Source organism: Balaenoptera borealis, assembly GCF_965194805.1.
Source record: "Balaenoptera borealis genome assembly, chromosome: 11".
NCBI lineage: Eukaryota > Metazoa > Chordata > Mammalia > Artiodactyla > Balaenopteridae > Balaenoptera > Balaenoptera borealis.
The window spans coordinates 65,503,057-65,515,148 of NC_138868.1; the positions used below are offsets into that span (position 1 = coordinate 65,503,057).

A 12,092-nucleotide genomic window follows, 5' to 3' on the forward strand; every position below is an offset into this window, starting at 1 on the left:
TGTGATCTAGTCCAGGCACAGTCATTTCTCCTCCTAATTAGCCTCTTTGCTTCTAACCTTGCCCTCCTGTAGTCTATTTTCGAACCAGCAAAGTGATTATCTTAAAATTTAAGACAGATCTTGTCACTTCTCTGCTGAGAACCTTCCCAAGTCCTTGCCATGCCTACAGGGCCTACAGGAATTGTAGACCCCTCGCTCCCTCCACAGCTATTACTGTGACCTCATTTCCTACCACTGCTTCCCTCCAGCTGCAGTAATGCACTTGCTGTTCTCCTTACATGCCATGCAGACTCCTTATCAAGGGCTTTGTGCTTGCTCTTCCTTCAGACTGAAATGCCCTTCCCTCAATTCAGTAAGGTTTCTGATCAAATTACCAAATTCCACCTTCTCAGAGAGGCCCTTCCTGACTACACTATGTTAAAACCAAACAAAAGGCCCAACCTGATCACTGTTTCTCCCCGTGTCCTGCTTTGCTTTTTCCATAGCAGTTATCACCACATGACATACTTACTTTTTTTTTATCCTATCTCTCCCCCTTCTAGAATGTCAGTGGTAAGCAAGCAGAGATTCTATATTGTCCACTGTTACATCCTTAGAACCTAAACCAGTGCTTGCACATAGTAGGCACTCCGTCAATATTTGTTGAATAAATCAGCGAGCCTTAATACATGAATGGAGAATGTGATTTGATTTACATTATAATAACGGAATCCATCAAATAGTGAGGCACCTTTTAATGGGCTCTGTTTTGTATAAATTTTTATGTTTATATCATACTTTTTACATTTAACATAGATTACAATAGTGTTTCATAGTCAGATTAGGGCTCAGACAATACTTTCGGTGTCAAAATGCAGGGCAGTATTACTATTTTAAAGATTCTTTTTCTGGGAATAATTACTTTTTTGTCCTTTTGACATAGACATCTGACCCTCAATTACATTAACAGACCTTATACACATGAATGGAAAGAAGAATAGCCCCTTTTGAATCCATGCTAAGACTTTATCAATATGAAGTGCTTCCCACAGGGTTCTGCTGAAAGAACCAAACTTCCATCATAATGAAATTGCAAATTCATTTGTAGATGCCCTTTTATATTTGAAAGCTACTTTTTGATGTTTGGTCTGCAGTTAGATTTATTGTTTAAGGTCACAAATATGCAATCCTGACCAGACCAAGTTGTCAGAATCCTTTATCTATTCAACATTGCACAAAGACAAATGGCTATCTTTTAACAATAACATACCAGAGCCAAAATTTGTTCCCAGTTGTACATAATCTTTTAATCAATCTGCTTTCTGTTTTCTAGTCAATAGACTCCCAGCCTAACCCCTCACCACCCCACCTATCTAGAAATTACTCAGTTATGGGTTTTAAATTACTGAGAAACACTTTCTTCAGATGGAAACAGATAACTTTAAGAATTTTAATGCTGTAATTTTCCCATGCACACTTTAAGCTTAACATATGAATTATTTTGCCTTTATCCTCATTCTATACAGAGTAGATAATTATATAGTATGTTAGCTAAATTCTCTGGTTACGTTCTCACTGTTAACGTGACCACAAAGTAGATTATGTTGCTTAATTGAATTCTTAAGTGCTTTAAAACATCTCAGTGCACATGGATTAAGTTTTTTCCTGAGATTCTATATGTCCTCCAATAAAAATGTATATTTAAAAATTTTTAGATAGATTTCTTATATTTTTGTTCATTTCCTTTGTGACCTTTCATATAAAAGGCATACAGAAAGAATTGTCCAGTTAGATTTAAGGCTGTACTTTTTGTCCAAGAATATCCAGTGTCTAATATTAACATATGTTAGAGCATCATTATATCACCAATCTTTATAGTTTCTCCCAGGAATTTTGATACTAGATACCCAAAGATTCTCTAGTAACTTGATCATACCTATAGAGCAGACCATTAAGGCCAGGATAGTAATGCCCCCATTTAAAAATCTTGTTTAAATACTTCTTGCAGATGTGAGAATCCCCCCCTCCCCCCTACCCCAGTTGCCATGTAGTTTGAGTCTTCCCCAGTTAAAAGGAATACACTGTTTTAGGAGGAGGTATAAGAGAAAACCATAACTTTTAAGTCAGATGAAGTCATTTTTTCTTGTTTTTCCTGAATTCTGACTACTATTTATTTTGTGACCTCGGGGAAGTTCCCACATCTGGGGGGCCTCTGCACAGCTGTGGAGTAGAGAAACACCTATTCATAAGAGTTGTGGTATAATTGAACGAGACGACACATATAAAGGGCCCAAAACAATGCCCAGCAATAGTAAGCACTCAATAATATTTGGAATCTTCTCTCTGTGCTCTCCTCCCTATTCCTCTTGCTACATTATCTGTTCGGATTGGGCTTACTCAAAAGTTAAAATTGTTAACTAAACTTGAAGTCTTTTTGTGCCTGCCAACTCTACATTGCTCTGCATTCACTGAATTAATAAATAGGGAGAAGTCAGGACCTTGAATTGACCTGTACATAATACCCAGCAGGTGTATGTGGTCTTTCTCTTCACAACAAATTGCTCCCCCAGGGATTGGCTAGAATGAAGAATACTCCGCTCCCAGCCTTCATTTTAAGTCCACATGGATCCCTTAGAAGATTTACTTTAAATCTCTCTTCAACCTGCAAATCTGAGAATTGAGCCTTAAATTATGTTAATACGACATGGGAAGGCATTATCATTTTAATCATTTTGTGTAAGATGGCTTGTTCATTGTTTGTTATTTGTTTGACCATTTGTACTGCTCAGATCATTGTCCTAGAAGAGTTTCACCTTTAAAAGAAAATCATTTTCAGGAAAAAATTTAATAGCTATTTAATACTACTACTTTATATCTCAAAACAAGTTATTTTATCATTGTAAATTTCTATTGTTTTAGGTGCAAAGATGGTTTGAAAGGATTTACATTCTCTGCACTTAGGTAAGTTGCATATTGTATTTATCTTTATGTTAAGAGAATTTACAAGTTAAGTTTTTTTTAAAAAGTAATATCATCGTATATAATTGTAATAAATATTTATTGACTCCACTTTTAAGTTGCAAGCAATTTTAGAAGTCACAAAAGTGGCTTTGTGGACATTTCATTAACAGAGTAATTTGTTAATTTTCCCCCTAAAAATCAGGCAGTCAGCCACTATTTGGGGGGCCTATTATGTGCCTTACAGTATGGGGTATTAAAGAAGATTACAAGAACTCTCTGTTTACGGAGCTTGGAAAGACAAAGCTACACATGAACAACTACTGGAAAATGAAGCCCTTAATTGTGTGGTACCAGATTACGGGCTTTGTTAGGGCAGGACTCATGCATTGTCAAACACATTTTGTATTATAGGCTTCACTAGAGTCACTGGAGTCTTCTTTTCACCTCGTAGCCCATCTCTTATCACAGTAATTGGCACGTGGTCGATACTGTAGAGATGTTGGTTAGCATTAGTGTTGAATTTTATAGTTCACCAAACATTTTCACATACATTAGGAAATTAAAGTTCCTCTATTATTGAATAGAGTATTTTTGGTTGTGGAAATTCTTTGGTAACGATAACTAAATCATAACACAGCAGTAATTTCATGTCATATTTTTCATTAAAAGATCATGAAACCTATTAGAAAATAGCTTTTTGTTGTTGTTGCATTGGCTACATAGGATTCTGTGTAATTCACAGATTAAGCGAATTAAGTTTCACTTAAATCAAGTTTAATTAATTAAACTTAATTAAATTAATTAAAGTTTAATTAATTAAATTAAGTGAATTAAGTTTCACTTAAATTAAGTTTCAACTTAAACTGAAAGTTGGTAACAAAATCAGAAGTTGGTTTTCCTAGAGAGAAAACTCTGCCATTGTTCCTGCATCTTTCCTTAGACTCCCAGAATCCTTGCCAAAACTCAGAATGTGTCGGATATTTGTGTATGTTTTCTTCAAATCCACTTATAATGAAAGGCTGACTTGGACTATTTGCACTTAACATTTTCTCTGTGTTACAGGAAAATATTCTGGAAAAATAGTTATTCACTCTTGCTAGTTCTGTAAGATAATAGTGGAAGTTAGGGGAATAGAAAGAGTCAAGGAGAGAACCACGGGAGAAGAGCCAGTGCAGGAATCTGAAGGTAGACTAAGACTGATTCATCGTAGTTTAAACCATAGTTAATAATGTACAAAGTTTGGTGACTAAGAACCCAGGCCTTAGAGTTAAACAGTTCTGGGTTCAAATAATTACTGATATTTTTGATTGTGGACAAGATGCCTTTTCATGTTAACTGTCATGGAAAGTATGGTACCTACTTCATAGTGTTTTGCTATGAGGGTTAAATGATTTAATCTTTGTCCATGGCTCAGTGCTGTGCCTGTCATGTAGTAAATGCTCAGAAAATGCTCCCTATTACTATATTCCTTTGCTAGGTGTTAACTAAATATTTATTATGTGCCCGACACTATGCCAGGCACTGGGATATAATAACAAAGAAGGTATATAGAGTCTCACAGATCCCACAGTTTAGTGGGGGAGGGAAAGTACTAAAAAGGTGCTTCCAGTACTGGGGGATCACTGGGCTGTGAGAGCACAAAGGAAGGATGGCTCACTCACTCCAGCTTGGGGCAGGGGCAGCTTCTCCAAGGAAGTGAGCTCTAATCCGAATGGTAGGTCCTGGCCAAAATAGCAACACTTTCCTTTCAGTGTTGGGAAAGGTATGAGAGATATTGTGTCTGTTCTAGCATAGTTTTACCTTGTTTATAAAGAGCAGTAGTACAGACCCTAAACTCTCCATTCACACCCACGATTAGGAACCAAATTCTTTTGGACCAGCAGTTACCAAGGAGGCACAGCTGCCATCTGGTGACAAACAATCTCATTGCACGCCCCTTACAATTTGGTAAACTAGATGTTTTATCAAGTTTGTCCTAACGAGATGGGTTGCACTTGTTGATAGTAACAATTTTTCTCTCTTTCATGAGTATTTAAATTTGCCATAGTTCCCATGTTCTAGAATTTTAGTGTAGTGTTGTTATTGGTCTCCTGTTTTATCTATGTTTTGTGATATTTTCTGAAGGTTCAGCAGGCAGAATTGGCTAAGGAAAGCTTAGTTATTCTTTATAAGAGCAGTGACTCTTATAGTGAAGGTGAAAACAGCAAAAATGAAAACTCTGATAAAGGATACTGATTGAGTGATATCTAATGGTTGGTAATGTTTTCTTTGTATTGTCTTTGGAAAAATATAGTCCAGTTTTGATGATACAGGAACGGTGTCTTCTCCTGGATATTAGATTTTTCCAAAGAGAAGTAAGTAGATTAGAATAACATCAAATTTAAGATTTTCTAATAATGTGGGGAAGACACACAGACTCTTAACCAACTTTCTGATTCTCATTCTTTAGTTCCCTCTATTTCTCATGTGCATATAGATGACCACCTACTGCACTGCAGCTGTTTTATGACTCAAAGTGACGTTAGATACAAATTTAGAGTAAAAAAATGAGAAATGCATTCAATTGTAACTGTTGGTACATTTTAGAGAAAAAAATAGAAATTTTGTCATTAACTAGTAGATCCAAGTTAATAGTTCATCTGCTTTTTTGTTTGAAAAAACTTTTAAGTTGTGTAATACCTTAAAAAAGTGGTGACTTTAGATACAAATTTAGAGTAAAAAAATGAGAAATGCATTCAATTGTAACTGTTGGTACATTTTAGAGAAAAAAATAGAAATTTTGTCATTAACTAGTAGATCCAAGTTAATAGTTCATCTGCTTTTTTGTTTGAAAAAACTTTTAAGTTGTGTAATACCTTAAAAAAGCGGTGACTTAAGTTAAAAGGGTGTTTCATCAAAGAGCTATGCTGTATTTGATTTTAAGATGCCTGCACTGTTAAATAAACAGCTATTAACATTTTCTGAGTATTCAGATTTCAAAAGCCTATTTTTTAAAGGATGACTAGTTTTATATAAATTGTGGAAAATATTATTTCAAATGATAAGGTACTGTCCACAGTGTATTTGTATATAAACAAAATCAGTTTATTTTCTCACTGATTTTTTTTTTTAAGGGGAAAAATGCCTCTCATTGTGCTCTTTTCTTTAGGTTCATTGTTGGGAAGGAAGAAATTCCCACACATTCTTATTCACCAGAGGCGGCATATGCAAAAGTGGAACAAAAGACTGAGAAACATGAGGAAAAACCAAGAGGAACGAATATAATTGCTCTAGTCAGGAAGCTTGTGGATTCAGTGTGAGTTCTTTATCTTGATATTTTAGCACATTTTGTCACCATTTTATATAACATTTGTACCATGCCAAGGTATTTTTGTTTTCTTTTCAGGTAATAATTTTTTTTTTTTTTTTTTTTTTACCAGAAACTGTGCATAGAGTTTTATAAAAAGGCACATGATGGCAAGTGAATGTTGTTTATTATTTCTAGCAGGACTATAGACCATTATCTGCCTTTAAAATAGTTTTACATGAAATCGAAATACTTTTCTATTTCAAACTAAGCAGAGTTGCAGGAGGCTAGAATAGGGAACTTCAGGAAACAGATTAATATGTGCTAATCGAATGTTTCAAGTGTGGAAAGGAGAAAGAAAAATTCCAAGAGAGATTTAAGAAGATATAGATATAATAAGGAGCAAACTTTAAGTGAAGGATATTTTGCAAGAGTGGAAATTTTTAGGGCTTTGGAAATAAAATAAGAAATCTTTATTTGTATGTTATACAAAGAAGTCTATTTCATACAAATAAGTCTTCATTTGCATTTAAGATATTTAAGAAAATTTATTTAAAGGTTTAAAATTAGAATATCAGCCAATAAAAATGATCTTGTAGTGCTATTTTAGAGAGTGTAGAATGAGGAGGCAGTATAGAAAGTTAGGGGATCAACTACAGGAAGCTGTTGCCCTTTAAGAAATCTGAAGACCTGTGTTTGACTCATTTTGCCCCTCCTGGCTTTGGGACTTTGAACAGTGATTTAACCACTCTGCATCCTAAAGTCCTCATCAGTTAACTTTATTAAGGAGTGTTGCGTGCATTAAATGAAATAACATAGGAGTTGCTTCACATACACGAGCACAGAGTAGGTACTCAAAACTTTTACTGAATTTAAAGACTTTGTCTCTTCTTCTGTACACCACAGAAGAAGGTAAAAGGAAAGAAAGGGGTGGTAGACGGCAGTAATAATTGTGGTAGGGGATCCTGTTAATGGGAATCATGTCAACAAGAATCATAGGGGAATGCAGAGAATGTGTGACGGAGGTGAATGAAGCCTTGGGTATCAGAGCTGATCGGGCCATGGCAGAACTTGTCAGAGTAGCCTCAGTGGGTCCATTGGTGTGAAAGCAGGTGCAGGATAATATAGAAGCAGAGCAGATGACATAGGAGACTGGCAGTCCAGCACTTGGGAAGCCATTTTAATGAAAGACTAGGAAAGACTAAATGACAGTATAGTTGATAACAGAATTTAACTTCACTAGCAAAGAGAGTTTAACAATTTCTGTGTAGTTCTGGTAGCCATGGCTGAGAAATGTCTTTGAAGAGGACACTTAGAAGTATGAAGAGTGATGGTTTACATAAGGCAGTCCTTCTCTGATTCACCCCTTTTCAGGCCCCTAGCTTTAATCACTCAACAACTTCGCATGACCAGATATGTCATATCATTCTAACGACATAAGGAATGAACTATTGCTGTCACCCTTGACTAGGAAATGTTGCCTGTATACTCCAGCTGCAGTGCAGCATTGAATTTCGGAGAAGGTCTTTATAATCAATTTGCAAATGGAATTAGAGAGCCAGGATATCACTCTGCAAGTTATTATCATAAACAAGAAAGAGTTAATGTGTTCCAACCATGAAGATAATTAATTAATTGTATTCTGAAAGCGTTATAAAGACTGCTTATTTTGGAACATGAACTCTTCAAAGAGAAAGGGGGAGAGTTAAACCCACATTAGATATTCTACTTACTTTTTTACGCCTGGAGTGAATAAATAAATAGTCCTGGAGTAGACATACCAAATAACTAAAATAAGTGTGTCTTGAATAGTAGTCCTCCCAGCAGAAATGTTTATTAAACACTGGAAGACTAAGTTGTTTACAGTTAAATCACAACCTACTTTTGAATTCCTGCATGTTCTATTTCTATATTTATTTTAAAAACTGAATTTTAAATTCTAATACTATATCATGTTTCTTTCCCAGATGTTTTCTCTCAAATATAATTAACTATAAATTCCTGTAACCTGAGCACATTCTCATTATGATTTTTGCTCAAGTACTGACGTCATGGATGATTTATGACCATTATATGCTACAATAAACGATTTAAAGCTTCCAAAAGATTTGGCAGAGTATAGAGATAACATATACATATTTTTCATATTTAGTCACAAATATTTACCAATATGGCTTTTCTGTTCCACATTCAAGTATTTTGACTGCAATCACATATCTTATACAGTGTGTCAAATGGTGAGCAGCAAAGGGAAAAAAAATCTGTTATCTTTGCTTCTGTATGTCCTAAGAAATCAAAAGATGCACACATTTAGAAACGAGTTGATAATGTTTTCTCCTTTTTTGGTTAGAGAGTTTTAAGCAGATCAACACACACACACACATGCACGCACGCACACACACACATTTTAATTATATTAGTTTTTTTGGTTTAATTTCAGATGTAAGCATGGACCAAGGCATAGATGTTGCAAACACTATGAGGATAATTGCATCTCTTATTGCATTAAAGTAAGTATATAAAATCTACTTTAATAACCACAGGGAATATGTATAGAAAAAACTTACTTATTAAAACATAATTTCAAAGTAAATGGAAAAGTTGACAATCATTGCTATCATTCTTTGCATTTGACTTGAAGAATAAGACACTTGTGAGAAATAGATAACAATTTAGCTTTTAGTATTCACTTACCAGATCCTTTGTTAAATAATTTTTACATTAGCTTACTTAATAAATGTAAAACTTACAAAGTAGAAGGTGAAGCAACAACAACAAAGAAGAGAAAAATAAAGTCAAATTAAAATTAAAATTTGTACTTTGCAATGTATCCTCATTAGAATACATCTTAGAACAAGGCCCCTGGACTGTGCTGTGTGCTAGGGGATCGGCAGTCACACACATACACCGTACCATCTGGGACAGTGGCATTTGGTTTTGGACTTGTAAAGCTGTTACATTTTTTAAGGCATGAAGGTAACTGGAGCATGTCCACAGTTGTTCTACATTAAGAAAGTTAGTTATGCCCACTGACATAAATTCCCCACTCCCTAATATATTAGTGTACCAGGGCCGTGCTCCCTCCCCATCCCCCATCCCATGCCTGCCACCGCCCCCCATCCCCCCATCCCACCAACTCTGAGAAGGAAGTTAATTTTCATTGCAGTTAGCCTGTCACAGGTGGCACCATCTGCTACAAGTTCTTTAGTTTTGGATGGTGCTCTAACAATCCTGATGCTTTAGAAAATTTATGTTCTTCCTTACATCTGATCCCCACTTTATTGATGATGAGAAGAGCAGAGTTGTACAGCACCCCAAAAGACAGCCTCCTGACCGTCCCTCTAGAAAGGGAGGGACTGTATCACATTAGTGCCTATGAATGTGAATGCCTGTGGCCGAGTGTTGATGGTGGCACGCACCCAAGCCAACACTTACCTTTAAAGTACTCAAAGACAGAACCAGGGGTAAAAGCAGTAGAGTATTTTTTTGAGTTGTGAAGTAGTTTCTGACACACTCTTTCCAAATCTGATTTCCTGCCCCATTTTTAAAGTGGCAAAACAAAAAAAGAATGTTGCCGGCTGCCTCAAAGTCTACCAGCTCCCAGAGAGGGTTATTATTCCCTCCAACTGGACATAATTCTAGTTCAAGGGGAAACTTCAGGAGGGGAACTAAGAAAAGCATTTTGACTAAATTAGAGGTATTTGAGAAATTTGGGGGAGAGGAGAGGTGATATTTTTAAAAAAGTATACGAGAAAGTTAGTGAGAATTACTGAGCTATGAAAAAAATGTAGTCATTCTTTCAAGCGTGTACCAGTACTATAAACTTACTAATTTATGTATACATTGTAATATTATGTCCATGAATGTAGAATTATTTGGAGATTTGTGGGTGAGGAATTTATATCACAAGTATAGTAAAATATTTTGACAGTGCACCTCATTATTCCATGGACTCAGTTACACCTCATGTTAAATCATACCCCTGAGTGAATATTCAGATGAATTACATTCCCCCCAACTCACTATACTCCATTCACACGAACTTTTTGTTGATACCTGCCAGTCTCTTTTTTGGCTTTGTGCTTTTTGTCCAAGCTACCCGAAATGTTTTTCTCATGCCAGCTCCTTCTCTTTTGTGTCTATTTAAACGTCACATCCTCAGTAGCCTTCCCTTACCACTCAGTCTAATATAGGGTACCCTGTTAATTTCTTTCCCAGTGCCCTGATTACTTCCTTCTCAACACTTACTGTAATCTGTAATTACTTTATGTTTATTTGTTTACTGATTTTCTCTTCCTCTAATGAGCATGGAAGCTCCATGAAGGCAGGGGCTTTGTGTCCTCTTTACTACTCTATCCCCAGCATCTAGTGTGATGTTCGGCACATGAGAGGCATTCACTGAATCTTTCCTGAATACGTGAAAGGGTGAATGGATGGAAGGATGAATAGATCTCTTGAAAATAGTGTGAAATGATTGAACATGAGTGTGATCTTTGAACCCTTAGGTTAATATTATGATATTATCAGTGACAAGATACAGGTGTGACCACTTCATGCATTAAACAAACACTAGGCAGTTTCAGTTAAGCAAATGCATGATAATTCATGCTAATTGTTTGGACAATTTAATTTTCATGTTTTAACCAGGTATTAGGTAGTTTCAGGTAAATTAATGAATGTTTCTTCATAGTAACTCAATTTTTTTTTTAAAAAAAAAGAAGGCTGCTATCCAGGAGGTACAAACCTGACGTTTGAAACTTAGCAGCAAACGCTGCTAAGAATGTAGACGTTTTTCCATTCCAGTGGGAGTGAAAGAGGAGGAGGATGGGAGATCAGTATTACAGTGTATTGGTTGAATCATGTATAAAATACTATTCTTTTTGATAACATTTTGTTTCGAGATGACTGGAATTGTTCAGTCTGTTACCCTTAAGTGACATCAAACTTCATTTTCCTAAAGAGTGAAATGAAATCGACCAACATTAGTCATCCTTCCTCCCTTTTACACTGTAGATAGTTGCAGGTAATATGGAGAAATGTTGACAGCAAATGTGGATTTGTAGCAAATTTGCTTTCTCAGGTTTTGTTTAGTTTACCTTAAAGCTGCCATTCCCTAGAGATGTTTCAGCTTGACACATTGAGCACAGAAGTAAAAACCTAGATAGAATTATTTCTTTTCCTGGAAAATTCTTTAAACTTGATCGTTTAAATAGTTGACACCAAAGGTCTAAACAGATAATACAATTATTTTCTGTCAAAAGAATCTCAGCTCAAACTAATGATTAAGAGGCATTTTCTGTTAAAATTTCCAAAAGCATTTGGTTTTGTTAACTATTTTTTTTGGAGTTGCAGTGCTTTTGTTTCTAAAACTGTTTGTGGTTTAGGGATTATAAATCCCAGTTATGTCAACAAAATGTCAAGAAGTAGAAGTTTGGTGCATAGATAGACTTGGCCAGTGCTTGGGAGACTTTTTAAGCCTTTGTAAATCATAGAAAGTATGTTTGCTGCAAGATTTCACGCTTATTTTTAAGGCAATTGTTTTAAAATTGAGGTTTAGGACTTAATTTTGAAAATGGCTGTGATATAAACTTGTCTTAATATTTTTAGTTCCGTTTTGATTCTGCAACAATAAAATTTATATCTATTGTTCTTCAAAATTTGGTTGTAAATCAGAATTTCCTCCCAATTTTCTCTAGGGTTTTATCAGAATGTTTAGCGTGGGATACTTGATCCAGTGCTGCCTCCGGATTCCCTCTGCATTTAGGCATCTGTTTACACAGCCATCCCGGCTACTTTCTCTCTTCTACAATAAAGAAAACTTCCAGCTCGGAGCTTTTCTGGGCTCTTTTGTTAGTATATACAAGGT

The 12,092-nt window shown here is 35.6% G+C and overlaps 1 protein-coding gene across 6 annotated transcripts in view; it reads left to right on the forward strand.

The window, feature by feature from the left end:
- The window catches only part of TMEM135 (transmembrane protein 135), a 251,435-nt gene that overhangs the window by 216,823 nt on the left and 22,520 nt on the right, over positions 1 to 12,092 (forward strand). For all 6 annotated transcript variants that reach the window (XM_082340493.1, XM_082340495.1, XM_082340494.1 and 3 more), the window contains 4 exons: positions 2,899 to 2,940; positions 6,089 to 6,235; positions 8,667 to 8,736; positions 11,923 to 12,090. In XM_082340493.1, the coding sequence (XP_082196619.1) occupies positions 2,899 to 2,940; positions 6,089 to 6,235; positions 8,667 to 8,736; positions 11,923 to 12,090 (427 nt within the window). The remainder of the gene's footprint in view (positions 1 to 2,898; positions 2,941 to 6,088; positions 6,236 to 8,666; positions 8,737 to 11,922; positions 12,091 to 12,092) is intronic.